General features: G+C 34.4%; 1 protein-coding gene across 3 annotated transcripts; it reads right to left on the bottom strand.

Moving 5' to 3' along the window:
• Window positions 1-380: 380 nt before the first annotated feature.
• On the bottom strand, window positions 381-11,552 carry LOC111369321. Of its 3 annotated transcripts, none has more exons than XM_022990800.1 (5): window positions 11,227-11,552; window positions 8,556-10,228; window positions 3,269-3,391; window positions 2,974-3,123; window positions 381-921 (listed from the first exon to the last, which is right to left on the bottom strand). In XM_022990800.1, exons 2-5 carry the CDS (start codon window positions 10,182-10,184, stop codon window positions 781-783), a joined length of 2,043 nt encoding a protein of 680 aa, XP_022846568.1. In that variant the 5' UTR covers window positions 10,185-10,228; window positions 11,227-11,552; the 3' UTR covers window positions 381-780. The 3 variants fall into 3 exon arrangements, 2 of the variants coding, with proteins under 2 accessions (XP_022846568.1, XP_022846569.1); XR_002698105.1 differs by lacking the exons at window positions 381-921; window positions 2,974-3,123 and adding exons at window positions 3,724-3,951; window positions 8,458-8,474 and having other exon boundaries at window positions 3,300-3,391; XM_022990801.1 differs by lacking the exons at window positions 381-921; window positions 2,974-3,123; window positions 3,269-3,391 and adding an exon at window positions 7,782-8,474.
• Between the last annotated feature and the right edge of the window lie 5,713 nt (window positions 11,553-17,265).

Raw genomic sequence — 17,265 nt, 5'->3', positions numbered from 1 at the left:
AATCAACTCTTGCACGAGTTGATATCAGAACTGCAGCGGAAAGTTTGTCCCTTTCAGCACCTGCATTGAATTTAGAATATAACTTCTTTAATATTGTCGAGTTATGTCCAGCCTATACATAGGACGTTTAACAGTAACAATAGTCATAAAAGAAAGTCGTTCTTAACATCAACATTTCTTAACAACTGATAAAATCATAACAATTATGGATCAACACGTTGGTCTACACATTGAACAAATCGAATTCCCATAATTTTTTTGTATGATCGGTAAACAGGAAACCCTTAGATTGAAGCTTGGTATTGACCCCACCCCCATTCTATTGATAGAAAAAATTATGTAAAGGAGGGAGACATGTCAAGAAATAAATTCTACATTGATTAAATACCAATACATAGACTAATTAATTAGTCTCTGCTTTGATGAAAAATACTTACATAAATGTCATAAAAAATAAAAACTTAATACACATAAGCCTTGTATACTACCAACTGAAATAACCCATTTCTTCAACCAACAGACATCATATGCTCAACAACTCTCAAGCACCAGAGTGCAATAACAACACAAAACCCATCATAGAGAAATCACTTATAAGCTAGGAGGAAATATCAATTATTTTACAAACAAAAGAATGCTTTCCAACCCCATGAAAGCATGATTGATAACTTATGGCTTCTTTCTGGAAATATTGCAAGCATGGAAAGCATGTTCATGATAATTCTCGGCTAGTGAAGAATATATAGTTCATGATGCAATAATGTTCAACTTGCTCAAGCATCAAGAAAATGGTAGAAGTTCCTCCTTCAAACGATTAATAAGCTTAAATTTCTCCTCAGCTTCAACCTGCTGACGTATGTCAGTTTTCGGAGCTCGATCTGGGTGAAACGTCAGCAATGCTCGTTTGTAAGCAGATTGTACCTGAAATTTCATCAGATGTAATAATCAATCCCAATAGATTATGATGAGCAGTTATTTATGACAAGCATATCAAGACCATACTACATATGGACATTAATAAGCAGCAAGAGGACATTATTATGAAACAAACTACTTCAAACAATTTGATTGCATGTACTGGAGTTCGTTTCTATTTTTAGATGAGCTTTAGCAGCTTTAGGAAGAGCCTGTTGATTGCCGAGTTGAGCAACACGACAACAGACAGTTTGTATGACTCATTTTGTTAGACGATGTGGTCATTATATTTGAGGCAAATGCATATTATGTTGGTCAAGTAATTTTATGTCACGTGTATATAAACAAACAGAAAGGTTTATTGCAGCATTTTAAATTTATAAGTTTTGGCGTCTGTTATTGTGACGGGAGTTATTATCCCGTTGTAGATATATCACTCTAGTTGGTACATTTTTGGATGAACAGTGGTTCCCAATGTATTCCATGTGGTTGTATGAGGATTTTTGTCAATTTGAGGGGTTAGTTAAGTCCAAATTACAAGGAACTCTTGTCAAAAAAATTCTAAATTCTTTGTCAAAGAAATTACAGTCAAAGGAAAGTCCAAGTTAGCTTTGATGGTGGATCTAGCATCCAGCTGGTATTCATCATCAATGCACACCACGTTTTGGATCTAGAAGGGTGATTCCAAATGAGTCGTGTTAGTGGCTATTTGCTAATTCTATTCTATTCTATGGTTTTGACAAATCCAAATTTAATTAAGAGAAAAGGGACCAAGCTTAAGAATGTATTTAGAAGTATGCTTGTTGTAAAGTAATTCATTCTTTTTGCTGGTCGGAGATTAAAATAAGTAATGTACTTATTAGAAGTAACCCATTCTCTGAATAAGTAATGCAACATAGCAAAGAATAACTACGACTCAACATCAGCTAATGTATACGAGTATATCAACCTCAGGAGCTTACAGGCAGAAATAGATTGCTAAAACAAGAATGATAAAAACATTGTTCTTGACATGAACATTTGAAGGAATGCCCAATGGTTGACATTCTAGACTTAGGTCTAATCAGTAATAGTTGGAATCATCAACATCCACGAATATGACCACTGAACTCTAATAGCATGTTTGGCAAAGCCTGACCTTTTTTATGTTTAAGCTGGTCAAGCGTACTTTTTATCCTCAAATTTTGTAGGACCCACAATTTACTACCCACTTATTATTTATACAATCTATAGGACTCACAACTTATGAAGAACTTCAAAGTAATCTCAAACAAGCACTAATCAAAGAAAGGGTGACATTAAACCCATGCACAATATGAAAAGATTCATACCAAATCAACAGATTCTACACGGGGTCACAAAAATTACACCAAAAAATCGTAAAAAGATTCTACACATGGTTACAAAATGACTAGCACAATAAACTAACAAACATGTTTTGTGGGCAATCTGATCTTACAGTAACTAATGCCTTTGTGGCATAACCCCAGATGACACAAGTTAAAGGAAGCGAAAAACGAAGGGAATCAAATTAGGGTTCTGTCATAGTAAGAAAATGACAGTACAAGGTCCCCACGCAAGCAAAGGAGGAAAATACCCAACACAGAGTAACACATACAGAGAGAGAGATAATACTCAAGAAATTAATAGAAAAACCTACAATTTTTGGACTTTCAGGTGTTGCAATGCAAGCAAGAAGACATACAAATGAACTTCTTAATAGCATTATTGATTAGAAATAAATTTTTAGAATTTTATGGCACACTTTAAAGATAGCCCACATATTCAAGGGAATGTTTAGATAGTTGGTTTAGATATCCTTCGTGGATAAAACCACAGCGAAAAATGAAATTGCCAAAACATTTAAAGATAATATTTTCATTTATTCATCATAATTTAACAGTTATACGCATAATAGGAACTAGAGCTCTAGAAGGTAATCCACAAAACAAAGCAGAATCAGAGACCACTAGTCACACTATAGTGACAATGGTCGATATAGATTTAAGAAGTGTAACTCAAAAGGTATAAGAACTTTACAACGCAAGTCTCACCAACCTCATTTGTTGATGGACAAGGCCAACTACCCACTTGGATTCCCAGGGAATGCAGCAGCGAAGCCATATTGCCGCATGTCATTTCCAGTTTCTTGAGCTCCTTCCTAACCTGGGAGCGCATTACCTCCTTCATGTTGAGATTTTCCACATCCTAAAAGGTATATTAATGAAGAATCTACATTGTTATGTAAGCTCAAGGCCAATTAAAAGCAAAAAATAACTAGTTAATATGTCTTCATAAATTAGCAAGCAAATGGACTGTAACTATTGGGGAAAGAGAGAAGAATTTCAAAAACCTTCTTTTGAGTCTCTCTTATTTCCTTCACACGCTGCTTTTGTCTTTTCGCCATGTCCTGTAAGCGCATGCTTTCAGATTTTTTTCTCTTCTGCGACTGCCGCAAGCGTTGTGCTTCTTCAGCCTACATGAAACCAAGCAAGCCCATTATATGCAACATATTTCTTTATTCAAGACATTCATTATTGACAATAACCCATAATATCCGTTCAATGAAAAAAAAAAACATAAATTGAAAAGGAGTAGGCAGCAAAAGCCATTGCATGCATGCTCAAATGCAACGTGATGTTCTGAAATGGCTTGATGCTAACAGATTATCAAACAACTTTGATCATATAGATGATAATTACCAGAAGAAAACTATGGCCAAAAGTACAATACACAAGCAACAGAAAATTTTCTCTTATTTACTCTGTTTTATTCACTTTCCTTTCCCAAATCTGATCAGCATGCTACCTATTTACAAAATGGTTTGACAGGCCAACTCCACAGACTTGGCTAGCAACCATTAGTGGAAATGAGTCCAGTACAGTGGACCCAGACAATACCAAAGCCTGACCAAGGTGCAAAGCAATATGCTTAGCCACGATGAAAAGATTCAAAGAAAGGACAGGCAGACAGACATTGAACTGCTGAAATTGAAATTTTGCAACTTGAAGTTCTTAAACTTGCTGTAGGAATTCCCTCATGATGCAGGATGAAAAGGGGATTCCTGCAGAGTAATTAAACAGCAGAAAAATTGCAGAACCAGAAGAAGAGCAGAGAAGGCAGAAAACAACAAAGAAGAAGGGAAGAGGGAGAGAAACCGAGGGGAGGGAGAAGAGGAGAAGAAACCAGGGAAAGAGAGAAGGGGAGGGAGAAAACAGCTGCAAGCCAAACAATATTTCAATTCTAATTCATCATCGTCTACTGAAATTATAACTGAAAACCATATAAATAGTAAAAGCATAACCCTACTAGTGATGGGCTTGGGCCAAACCAATAATACAAGCCCCATAACTAGAAAAAGTAAAATAGTGCGATAATAATATAAGTGATATCCGCATCAATTCTCCCGGGGTGGAAGAAAAACTCGACTCTGTCGAGTGAACAAATGACAAAGAGCTACCGTCAATCTTCAATGTCTGAACTCATAGCACGGTAGACGATCTTTTTGAAGAACCAAATATCTGAACTCCACAGTTGATAACAATGTAAATGGCAACTTGTCCTCAAGAATATGATCCGACCAAGGCGGACGATCCCTCATTTTAATCAAGTACCGACATTGGACTCCAAATTACAAGTACTCTTGCAACTCATCTCCAAAATCTTCACATGATTGCGCATAATGTGGAGCACAATAAGAACGTTGATCTACCCAACAATTAAAGAAACACCGATTCTCTCCATCAATGGTTAACACAACCTGTTCATCTAAAATTACATCAATTTTATCTTTGTGTGCTGCGACAGGTGGTATTCGAATAGACATAGCAAAAGATTCGGTGTGGGAGTTCTCAGGTAGAGATAGAAAAGGATCAACAAAAGTGTTAAAATAGCCATTGTAAGTATCGAAGTCCTTAACAAATAAAATAAGGTGATGGTCATAATATGATAAAAGATCATTGACATACGCATTTTGACCAACATGCTTTGAAATTTTAAAAAGACCAGCATTACACGCTTACAATATAACATAATCCCCAATATTAAATTCAAAATGTTGTTTATGCCAATCAACTTGAGGTTTATATAATGTTTTACTTGCTTCAAATTGTTTATTGATCTCAATATGCAAGCTATGAAAATATGATACAACTACCTCATCTGACATAGACACACAAGCATTTGGGTGCATGGGAATAAGGTCTAGAGGTTTCAAAGGTTCACAACCAAAAATAACTTCAAAGGATTTTAGACCTAAAGACCAGTTCACAGGATCGTTATATGCAATTTGAACAATTGGAGGGATCAAGTCCCAATTCCCAAGATTTTTCTGGACTAGAGACTGTAATAAATTGTCAAGATTTTGGTTAGCACTTTTGTTTTGACCATCAATTTGAGGTTGGTAAGTGGTGGATAACTTTGCCTTAGTGTTAACCACAGGCGACTGGATTTTTCAAGGGTGACTGGTGACATCATCAAGCTCTTTAACTTGGGTAAGGGTATGACATATAACATGTGATCGAGAATTGTCGGAGATAAAGGGTATAGTATCCAAAGTCTCGGGAAGAGTCTGGATTCCACCTAAGGAAGTGTCCTCACTATCATCCAAGTCATCAAAATCTTCAAGTTTAGTTCATAGACTAGATCTTCTAACGGCTCCTCTATTACATTCTTTCGTTCTTCCATGACTAAGGTTCGATTAGGACATTTAGAAGAAATGTGACCAAAGTCTTTACAATTGACGCACAACAAATGAGAAAAAGACCTTGGAGTTTCAGAAATTCTACCCTGATTTTTCAAGATTGGAGAACTATTAGAAGGGGGAGGTCCTAGAAGGGACTTAACGGGAGGAGGTGAAGCCAATGAAGCCAAATGATGATTATCAAAAATTTTACCCTTATTTTTCATTGGATGAACATCAGACGAGGGAGGTCCCAGAAGGGATTTAACGGGAGGAAGTGGAGCCAATGACACCAAAGGATAATTGTCAATATGCTTTCTACATGAAGAAGAAGATCTTGGACTATCACGACCTTTACAATTATTTTTCCAAATAAGAGGAACATTAGACGGAGAAGATTTTATAATAGACTTATGATGAGGCGACGCTAATGAAATGGGTTAAAGACGATGACCACGTTTTTCATATGGAGTACTAATAATCAACTCATAATCTCGAGCTAAATAGTAAGCGTGATCAAGAGTAGTGACACCTCGAAGGAAAAGCTCGCGCTTAAGATCATCTCTCATACCTTGGCTAAACCTATTCAAAGTCGTGCTTTCATCCTCAATTAAATGACATTTGGTTCGAAATTCTTCAAATTGCGCGATATAATCAATCACTAATTGATTTCCTTGTTTAAGGGCATTCCATTGAGTAAGAATTTCAAAATTATCTCGTTTTCGCTCACGAATCTGATCCCTATTCCTATCCCTATCCTTACGATCGGGTCGAAAGTATTTTTGATTACCTTGTCGACGATGTTGTCTATTATGGGACACCTTAGAATTATCAACATCAATTGAATGAGGGATGTGTTTAAAATTTTTCAAACTAACAGATAGGGCCTTACTCTCTTCAAGAATAGCGGTCATTTGAGTTTGAATAGCCGCTATTTGTCGGGTGAGTGCATCGAATTGTGAGGAGTCCATGTTTAAGGTACTGGAGCTAGAAGTGACAAGATGACCAATATGTAACTACATGCACTGTAATCGCAACTTAATGACATGCAATAGAGAGATCAACGAACAAAAAGTGCAAGTAATGGAAAATGAAAATTTGAGCTATTTCTATTTTTTTTTCTTTTTTTTTAAATAAATGTTGGGATTAAAATCCAAATATAACAAGCTAATACTGCTGGTATATGTAAAATAGCAAAGCAAAGGTCAAATGCTAGTCAAACCCTAATCACGTAAAATAAACAAGGTAAAAGCGAGATTTAACGAGGTTAATGGATCCAATTACGTAAGTTTAGGTAAAAACTAGATCAATAGCAACACAAAAATATTGATGCAATTTTAAAACAAAACAGTAATATAAACCAAAGATAAATAAAAACAGTAACTTCCCTTTCGTCCGTTGAAGTAGATGTGTCAAATCAACAGGAATAAAAAAAGGTACCTGCAAATAATAGAAAATACGATTTCTTTTCACTTTTCTTTTTTTTTCACTTCCTTTTTTTTTTTTTTTTTTTACTTTCTTTTTTTTTTTTTTTCCTTTTTTTTTTTTTTTTTTACGTTCTCTTTTCTTATTTTTTTTTTTTTTTAAATAGTAGCACAAATCAAAATAGGCCTTTACATAGATGAAACAATAAAGAACTAACTGAGGCCCAAAATAAAAATAAAAGCAAAGATTATTGACTAAAGCCCAAACAAAATCTACAATTACAATAGGCTTGGAAATGACTCCCGGCCACTTTCACAGGGAAACGGCCCCCAATATTTGCTAAATTGTCTGTAGAATTGCCGGCAGAGGTATAGGAAGCAGTGGTGGTTGGTTGTTGTACTGGTTGGTGTCGCAGCGGTTTGAAATTGAAGAGGGCGATGGGTCGATTTGCGGTTTGGATCGGGGTGGAGGAGGTGACAATTGGAATTGAAGAACAGCAACGAAGTTGGATGATTTGGTGGAAATTTGCGGTGACACTGATTGTAGAAGGTAGCTAATGGCAGGGAGAGGAAGTCGTAGAGGGATGCAGCTTGGTGGAGTGGGGTTCGCAGGTGCAGGTGACGGTGAGGTGGAGGTTTAGATTTGGGCCGGTTGCTAGGTGGTATGACTTTCTTTGGGTTAAGCGGTTGTTTTGGGCCGGAATTTACTGTGTTTTGGGGCTACGTGGGGTGTCGGTTTTGTGGAAGCTAGAAGTTGCTGGTTTTTTTTGGACGTGGTGAAGATGTTGGGAAGTTGTGGTGGCTGTGTTATGATGGCAAGAATTGCAGCAGTGGCGTTGAGAGTTGACGATGGTTGTTTCTGATGTCGATTGGTCGTGAATGATAATGGTAATAAGGGTGTTATCAAACTGTTGAATGCAGGCAGTTTTGGTGCGGTGGTTTTGCGAGTGTGGATGGATCAACTACTGGGAAGGGATTTATGGTTTTGAAGAGATGGCTTTGCATCACTTCCATAGCAACTTTGACTCCAATTTTCAGTTAAAGAGATGGAAACCAGGTTAAGCTCTGATACCACTTTGATGCAGGATGAAAAAGGGATTCCTGCAGAGTAATTAAACTGCAAAAACATTGCAGAACCAGAAAAAGAGCAGATAAGGCAAAAAACAACAAAGAAGAAGGGAAGAGGGAGAGAAATCGAGGGGAGGGAGAAGAGGAGAAGAAACTAGGGGAAGAGAGAGGGGAGGGAGAAAACGGCTGCAAGCTAAACAATATTTCAATTCTAATTCATCATCGTCTACTGAAGTTACAACTGAAAACCATATAAATAGTAAAAGCATAACCCTACCAATGATGGGCTTGGGCCAAACCAATAATACAAACCCCATAACTAGAAAAAGTAAAATAGTGCGATAATAATATAAGTGATGTCCGCATCACCCCAGTTTCTTGATAATCTATGCAACAAATTAAGGATAACAGTTCAATGACAATAAAATAGTAGTATATGTAGAGAAAATGACAGTGATCAAATAGACCTGAATTTTTAATGCTTGTTGTCGAGAAGCCCACTCGACCTCTAGTGCTCTTTTGTATTCATCTGTTTCCTTGAGCTTTTCACGTTCATTAATGATACAATTCTCAACACCAAGTTCAGTACCTCCATTCTGAATATGTTTTTGATCATCTTCATCCTTGTGCATACTTATTGACACAGACTCAACGAGAGTTTCCACTGCCTCCACAGAAGAATTCTCCTCAAGCACATTGCAGAAAGATGGTGTCTCAGAAACTGCTTTCCTGCTTTCCTGATGACAACAGTTATCAATGCCATCTTCCGAGCCCAGTGATGAAATTTTACAGAAAGCGACTTTTCCTGGGACAGGTCCAACTCTGTCACCAGGACTAACGCCAACGTTAACATGCTCACTAGATGACGGAAAATTCACATATGTATTAGATATTAAATTATCTTTGTTAACATTGCTAGTTGCACGTGGTTCACAAGGTTCCAGATGCTCCTTTTCCTTAATATTACCAGTAAATGTCTCCTGAAGCTTCTTCTCTCTGTCTTTTAGAGAAGATCTGACATTGTCACCATCAATTTCATATGAATTTTGATGCTTGCACATAGAAGCCTCTTCCTCTACTGAACTAGGTTTCCCATGAAAAGAGTTCATTGGAGTTCCCTCATCATCTTGGAAAGCCATTTTAGGACGATCAACTAGCTCAGTTCCCTGTCCATGGTAAGGAAAATAAGATGATACTGGAGGGTTCAAACTCTCCTCATTCTGACAGCTGGGATTCATTGGCTCATAATGTTGGCCATCTTTCTGCCCAGCATAGTTGGGATCTTTGGCGTCAGAATGTGATCTCTTGTGACCATCAGACTTAGTATAGCCAAAAGAAGAGCTATCAAAGTGGGTATCCTCTTCTGTAATAAAAGGAGATGGAGCTTCATTTCCATGGCTTGGTTTGCCAGTACTAGAACAAAATGGGGGTTTCTCATGCTGCCCATTATTGCTTTCTGTTCTAACATTTAGGGGGTGATCAACATTCAAAACACTTGAAGCACTGTCGTGATCTCTAATACCAGATTGACCATTGTGAATATCCTTCATTCTCCTAAGGAAAGCTTCTTCCCATTGCTGTTGAAGGTTTCCAGAAGAATCTTCCATTAACTCACTATCTGAATGCTCATTATCAGACAATTCACTTTCTGAATCTGTACTCAAGCCATAGCGGTTGCTTGTGGAAGCTTTTCCAGAATAGGTACACTTACATTTTGATAACCTCACTGGAATCACATTTTCTTGGTCAAACTGGCATCCTTTGCTAGCAGCGACTGCAGAACTTCTGAAGTTTTTTAAGGCAGGGGAAGATACCTTGCTAGCAGAAGTGCCATTAGAGAAGCTTCCATTCTCATTTACACCAAGACCAGAATGGTCATTGTCAGTGCTTTCATCATCATCAATGCATATTACAGTCCTAGATGGCCATTTTTCCTTTTTCCTGACCATGCTAGAACCTTGCCATTTCTTTGGCAAAGGCTCAGGAACATCAATTATAATAACACTATCAAAATGCTCACAATCAACATCAATCAGAACAAAATTGTCAGCTTCATTAACGTTCCTGCACCTTTGCAAGGTTTTCATCTCAGACATGGTTCACGATGAGAATGACCTATGGATGTTCCACTCATTTTCCACTGCATGATCAATAATGATTAGATTTTCTATTTACACAAACATGCAGAAATACTACCCACAATGATTGCTAATTTACAACTCCCAGAAGCAATGACAACCAGGTCCTAATTGCTTATGATAAAGAGCCATCAGATGTAAATACATAAAACTTGCAGCAAGCTCACTTCTTCTAGGCCACTGTAACTATTCTTAAGAATAAATATAAAACATTGCCAAAGCACAAATCATATACCTATCAAAAAAGTTTAGAACTTCCGTGGCTAGATACATACAGGATGTGTGAACCAAGATCAAAAGACAGAAGCTGCAAAGCTAAACCTAAATTCTGCAATTGTATGCCTGCACAACACACTGCTGAACGTACTCACAAAATGCATAAACAGGGCCATGCAAGCCTAAGTTCATATCCTCGACCTAAAAGAATACTGCAATCTCGATTGTCCTTCTTTACCACCCTAATAGTAACATCAATCATGCTACATGTACATTAAGTTTTACATTAAGTTTGACATTCTTGTGAGGTAGAATTTTTTTACATATTCTTCACATTACTTAAAACAATTAATGGCACATATTTTTGACAACGCTCGGAGTGTCAAACTTAATGTACACCATGTACAACTATTTTAATCCTAGTAACATATACATTATTCAGCTACAATAAATTACTTAGCAAACCCAAATTTTCGTCAAACTCATTCATTCAATTATTTTCCTATTTTAGTTACAAGTTTCCAAAAATACGTAAAAATCCCGAACTTTCGATTGCTCTCAAAATTTTAATTAAAAACTTAAAGGTAAACGATGCTCATAAGCTGTTTTATTTCAACCAAAAAAAATCCAAGAAAAATTTCGTACCCTAATAAAACCCAAAATTCATTTAAGAATAAGTCCGATTTATAAATACCTTTATAATTCATCAAATAACAGTAATGGAGTATAAACCCTAATTAAATGAGTGATTAATTTAAAAAATTTAAAGGTTTGAAACTTTTACCTGCCAAGAGAGAAATCCATGGGTGTCCTAAGGACGTGATTTGGCATCGGAAATTTAAAGAAATGGAGAGGGGAGGGGGAAATGATCGGTCAATTTTTTGAGTTGAAAATTTAAAAACCAAAGAAATTGAATGCTTAAATGGAAATCTCATAAAGATGATTTTATTCAAAATATTTGTATGCAGATTGCTTTGCGAATTATGCTGCTGTTGGAGTGAAGCAATTGCAGAGTGGAGTCGAAACTGATGAGACAACTGTCCTTGTTCAAGATCATTAAATGCTACAAGAGGAACAGGCTCAAAGGCAGGTAAAAAAAATGTAAAAAAGACGTGTTGGAAAATGATTGGACGCAATAATGCTAGAGGAACAATGTAAAAAGGAAAACTCTCCAAGTATAAATTTTTTAAAACAGAAGTAGCACAAGAACACAGTTATCTTCCTATAATTTGCTATTATTAAAAATAGTCTTTGACAAAAAGCAAATCATAAGAAGACAATTGTCTTCTTGTACAAAATTTGTAGAAAAAATCTGTACTTATAACATTGTTCAGGTAAAAAATAGGGAGAAAATGCCATGTTCTATTAGGGGGCTGTCAATCATTTTCCAAAATAGGGTAATCACGTGTCAAAGTATGATTAGACACTTTGAAAAAAAAAAAAAGCAAACCATTTTTTGACAGATCCATCCATCTCTGAATCCCTGGTTTTTAGTATATCTGACTGACTTTATTCGATCAAGTTATTGAAGACCTATCCAGAAGTCCAAGCAAAAAAGAAAAAGAAAAGAATTAAACTAACAAGCTTGCTACGTGTACAGAAAAAATTTGTCGAAAGACACTTGGTAGATTTTTTTTGGTTAGACAATGGCAGGAATTAAAAAAAAAAAAAAAAAGAAAAAAAAGCCCAAACAAAAATAGCAATTGTCCAAGCAAAAAAGAAAAAGAAAAGAATTAAACTAACAAGCTTGCTACGTGTACAGAAAAAATTTGTCGAAAGACACTTGGTAGATTTTTTTTGGTTAGACAATGGCAGGAATAAAAAAAAAAAAAAAAAAAGCAAAAAAAGCCCATACCAAACTGTGAAATTCTGGCAAAACTGTTTCTACGCAACCAGATAAATTCTTAAACTAGTTGCATCCCCTTAGGTATCAAAATCGAGGCCATTACGGAAGGTGCTTTTGGTACATGATGTTTTACATATCGATAAGATGGCAAAATGTAAGTGAAGAAGTTATTTGATTAATAAAAATTTAATTCAATTAAATCTCATCATATCATTTGTTGGTGAATTATTATATAAATTGTTATGTGATTGTAGCACAATTCGACCATTAATTTAGCCCTGTTGGCCTCGGTATTTGGTATTATAATTTTTGAAATAGTGTTTTCTAGAGAATGTGTAGTTAAAAATAAAGAAATTTTTTTGTTATACGTGTAATATTATTTTATAAAAATTTGTGTGGTTAAAAATAAGAGAGAGAAAATTATAATGTGAAATAATTGGGGCCAAACGTGGGCTTAAAGAATAATGTTGCTTATGCATAAGTGATTATATAATGATTTACATATAAATGAGAAGTAAAAAAGAAAGTTTTTTTTTTTTTTTTGGTTAAAGAAATTCTTATTTAATCATACCTTATTATGTATGTAAACCATTATGTAAATCTAGTAAGTACATGTAGTACAATCATAATTTAAATAGGTGTTCGACAAATTAATGGCAAAATTGTGTGTCACATCCGTGAATGTAAACAAAACTATCAAAATGAATGTGCATGAAGTAAAACTAAAAAAGAAAAGAAGATTTTGGTATTGTGTAAAGTTTATGAAAGTATTTTATTTGAACGGAAGAACTCCATAGAGATAATTGTTCAATAACTTTATCGATAAACTCTTTTATAAAAAGCAAAAATCTTGTTAAATAAAATGAGTCCTTACTATCACTTAAAGTGAGGGACGTAGAGCATGATTCATGATGTTTTAGTGGAAAGATCATGTAAGTAATTGTCATAATAAGACTGTTCATTCAAATCACGACGATATCAGATAAAAAAAAATGAGGATTTGTCTATCTCTTTTACTCACTCAACGCGTCATGATTTGGGTTATTCCAGATTCGAAGTGTCATGTATGTAAGAGATCTCTATGTTACTTTTTATTTTGACCCATTATTTTGCCTCTTTTTTTTCAAAAAATATTTATTGATTTCATTCATTGTTTATTTACTAAATTTTTTATATGTTAATGATCGATCAATTTTATTAATATTTGAATAATTTGTAATAATTAAAGTATTGAAATTTGTAACTCATTAAATATCATCATTATAAATTAAACATAGACAGCCAGTTTCCAAAATTCTTTATTTTGAAAAATTAAAATAAAAAATATCTTAAAAATACTCTTATGAGAAATTATCACAAATCCTGCCTTTTAACTTTCTATTGAATAATCAAATGACTAAGATATTCTTTGGGTATCACCCCACGACACCCCCACTCCCACTCCACTTAACCAATTCCACGACACACCCTAAACCCAAATTCATTTTCCAAAAAAAAAAATCCTAGAAACATTAGTTCCACTTTCGACTGTTCATTCCACTCATTTCACAAGCATGTTACACAACTATCGATAGAGGCCACTACATTGCGTGGCAAAGCAATCGCACGCACAATCGTCATTGTTATAAGCAGCGGTAAGCATCACTGTTTCTTGTTGTTATCTAATGGCTTCTATTCAGCTCTTTCTAATTTAATGGTCGGTCTCCCTACAGCGACGATGGACAAACTCTGTGTGTGTGCAGTGTCCATGGTTGATATGTGTATGTGCGCGAAAATCGGTGTGTATGGAAATGACGTCGATTTGTATATGTGTGCGGTGGTGTGGTTGTAATGGTGGCAGGGATTATTAATACGGGTGGTGGTTTGTTGTAGGTGGTTTTGGTGATCTCTATGTATGGATGATGATGCGGTTGCAGTGGAGGCGGTGATGGTGAAGTGGCGATATTGTTGGCGCAGGTGGTGGTTTATCAGAAGTGATGGTGGATCTAAGTCGACAGCGATGCTTCCGGTGGTACCAATGATGGTGGATTAGGATAGGGGATGTAACCGGTTAGTTTAGTAATTGTGACAAATTAATTTGATATTTTGTGATTCAAAAAAAAGTTATGATTAATTAATTTGATAAATTGTGATTGAAAAATAAGTTATGACCAATTAATTTGATAATTTATGATCGAAAAATAAGTCGTGATTTATAAAATTTGTAATTTATGACTATGGCGTTCTATGATTGTGACAAGCAAATAAATTTTTACCATAAATTGTAGATTATTGTGATCTTAACATATTTAGTTATCTATCTAATTAATACCACCTATTTTTTTTTTAAAGAATTTCTTAAGTTTGACAAATTTGAACATGTATATTTAAAAAGTTAATAATTATATATTTTTTCTTCCAAAAGGGAAAATTAAGCAAAATCATACATTTTCAGTACTAAATTAAACAAAAAGGCATTAAAATTGTATTTTCAATATTCGGGTGATAAATAGCATTTTAATATTATTTATATATAATACTAGTAACTGTTACGTGCGTTGCACGAATTTTGTATTTATCGTATTTTTATTAGCGTTTGAATTTTAGTTTTTTTGAAAGCTTTTGAAGTAATATCTAGAAATATTTCCATGATATAAGAAAATGATTGCAAATTATTTTTACAATTGTAATAGTATTATGTTATCTAGAAAAAATATGCTTGTATACTTCATACTTGAATAAGAAATATACAAGGTTATACAAACTATTTTACATGTATTATTTGATAGTGTTGATATGATTGAGTTGAATGTGAAGATTATATTTCTTAATTTTGTGTAATTCAATATTGGAAAATTGAAAATTGAGTACAAAATTATAAATCAACTTGCATATTTATATGCATTTTATATTTTGTCCTTCATATATTTTAATATTTATTTTATGCTTATGTTGAAAAAATAAAAATCTAAATTTTTTTCTGACATTCGGTTTGGTAAGTGAATGTATGGTGTACTGCATTATCGGTATTTGTAAATGCAAAAATCGGTATATACGGTAAGCTGCAAATAAGGTAGACAGCATATACGGTATTGAAATTTATCGTAGTGGACGAAATCGGATTCATTCATACCGTATATGCACTTTACATACCGTATATGCAACATATCGTATTTACGCATACCGTATTTGCAGCTTACTGTATATGCAGTATACCGTATTTACAGCATACCATATTTGCATCATACCGTATATGCAGCACATTGTATTTACAGCATACCGTATTTGCATATATCGTCTTTAGATACTGTATTTGGTAGATATTGGTGTTTGTACATACCGTATATGCAACATATCATATTTACACATACCGTATTTGCAGTTTACTATATATACAGTATACTGTATCTGCATTATACCGTATTTACAATATACCGTATTAGTATCATCCCGTATTTACAGCATACCATACTTGCACATATTGTCTTTAAATATCGTATTTCGCAGATATTGATTTTTGTAATTCAAAATTATTTTCTTTTTTATAACTGTATTTTCGAGAATTTAAAAAAATGATGATTATGAAATTGCTAATTTTTAAATGTATTTTTTGTTGAAGATAAAAAAAAAAAAATTATGCTATTTGTAATAAAAAAAAATTATTGTAAATTTATTAGTCCTCTTTCATTGAAACATAATTACAAGAATTCATCAAAGCTAAATGTCTACGATAATTTTTCTAATAGCTTTGAGAATTATTGAAGAAATCTAAACTATATTCTTGACTTTCAAATGCCATCCTTTTAAATATTTTGATCTATGTAGATGATTTTCTTATAGTAAAAACTCTACTTTGGCCAAGTATTATTCTGTTGTTCAAATTTGTTACCTTGTCCCCATGTATCACATTGTATGTCATACCAAAATCTCATTTTAGCAACCAGGATAAATCACCCTATCTCGTAGAGGTTGATTGACTTACTACAATTTATGATGAGTTGTCATATCTCAAACTCAACCTAACTTAATTGTGATCAGGTAATAAAGTAAAAAGAAACTCTTGATTTCTATCTTCTTAACCAGTGTACGTACTCCAAGTGTGCAATTTAAATTTGATGAAATTGCAAGTTTCATAATGTGCCTATGTAATGTTCAGCATTTTGGAATTTTCGATAATGCCCATATATATCGACCAAAACGGCATAAATTGCACCACTCTGATGTCCCCTGCTTTTCAAATTCTCAAAAATATTCTTCATGGCATCCCATTTCCCTTGCTCTCCTAGGCGAAATGGGTAAGAATGGCCTCCACTTCCACACCATTTTCTAAATAGAGTTTAATGTAAAAGAAAATAAAAGAAAAAAAAATTAGGATCTTCTCCAAACTCTACGGAGAGTTTGGAGAGTTTGGACAAACACTCTATTGTAATAATAATAATAATAATAATAATAATAATAATAATAATAATAATAATACGATGTTCTCCAAATTCTCTATTGTAAAATAATAATAAAAATAAAAAATAAATTAATAAATACTATGTTCTCCAAACTCTACAAACAATTTGGAGAATTCTCTAAACTCTCCGAATAGTTTGGAAAGTTTGGCCAAAGTCTCGAACTCTCCAAAATGTTTGCAGAGTTTGGACAAACTCTCCAAGCAGTTTAAATCGAGCATTAAGTTTTGCTAATTTTATTGTAGATGCTAGCAAAAAAAAAAAATTGCTGGGAAGTGTGCACACACAAAGTGTGGACTCCGCACTGTGCGGAGTTGCTTCACTCTCCAAACTGTTTGGAGAGTTCAGATCCAAACTGAGCTCCAAACCCTCTCCAAAACAACTTGGAGAGGCCTAGATTTTTTTTTTTAATCCATTAGTATCAAACTCTCCAAACAGTTTGGAGAGGCATAGATTTTTTAAATTTTTTTTAATCCATTTGTATGCTCTCCAAACTATTTGGATAGAGTAACTCTGCACATTTTGTGCGGAAAAACTTCGC

Source organism: Olea europaea, chromosome 20, assembly GCF_002742605.1.
Source record: "Olea europaea var. sylvestris chromosome 20, O_europaea_v1, whole genome shotgun sequence".
NCBI classification, from domain to species: domain Eukaryota; kingdom Viridiplantae; phylum Streptophyta; class Magnoliopsida; order Lamiales; family Oleaceae; genus Olea; species Olea europaea.
The sequence above is the reverse complement of the archived record's forward strand: the minus strand, read 5'-3'. Positions and strand labels throughout refer to the sequence as shown.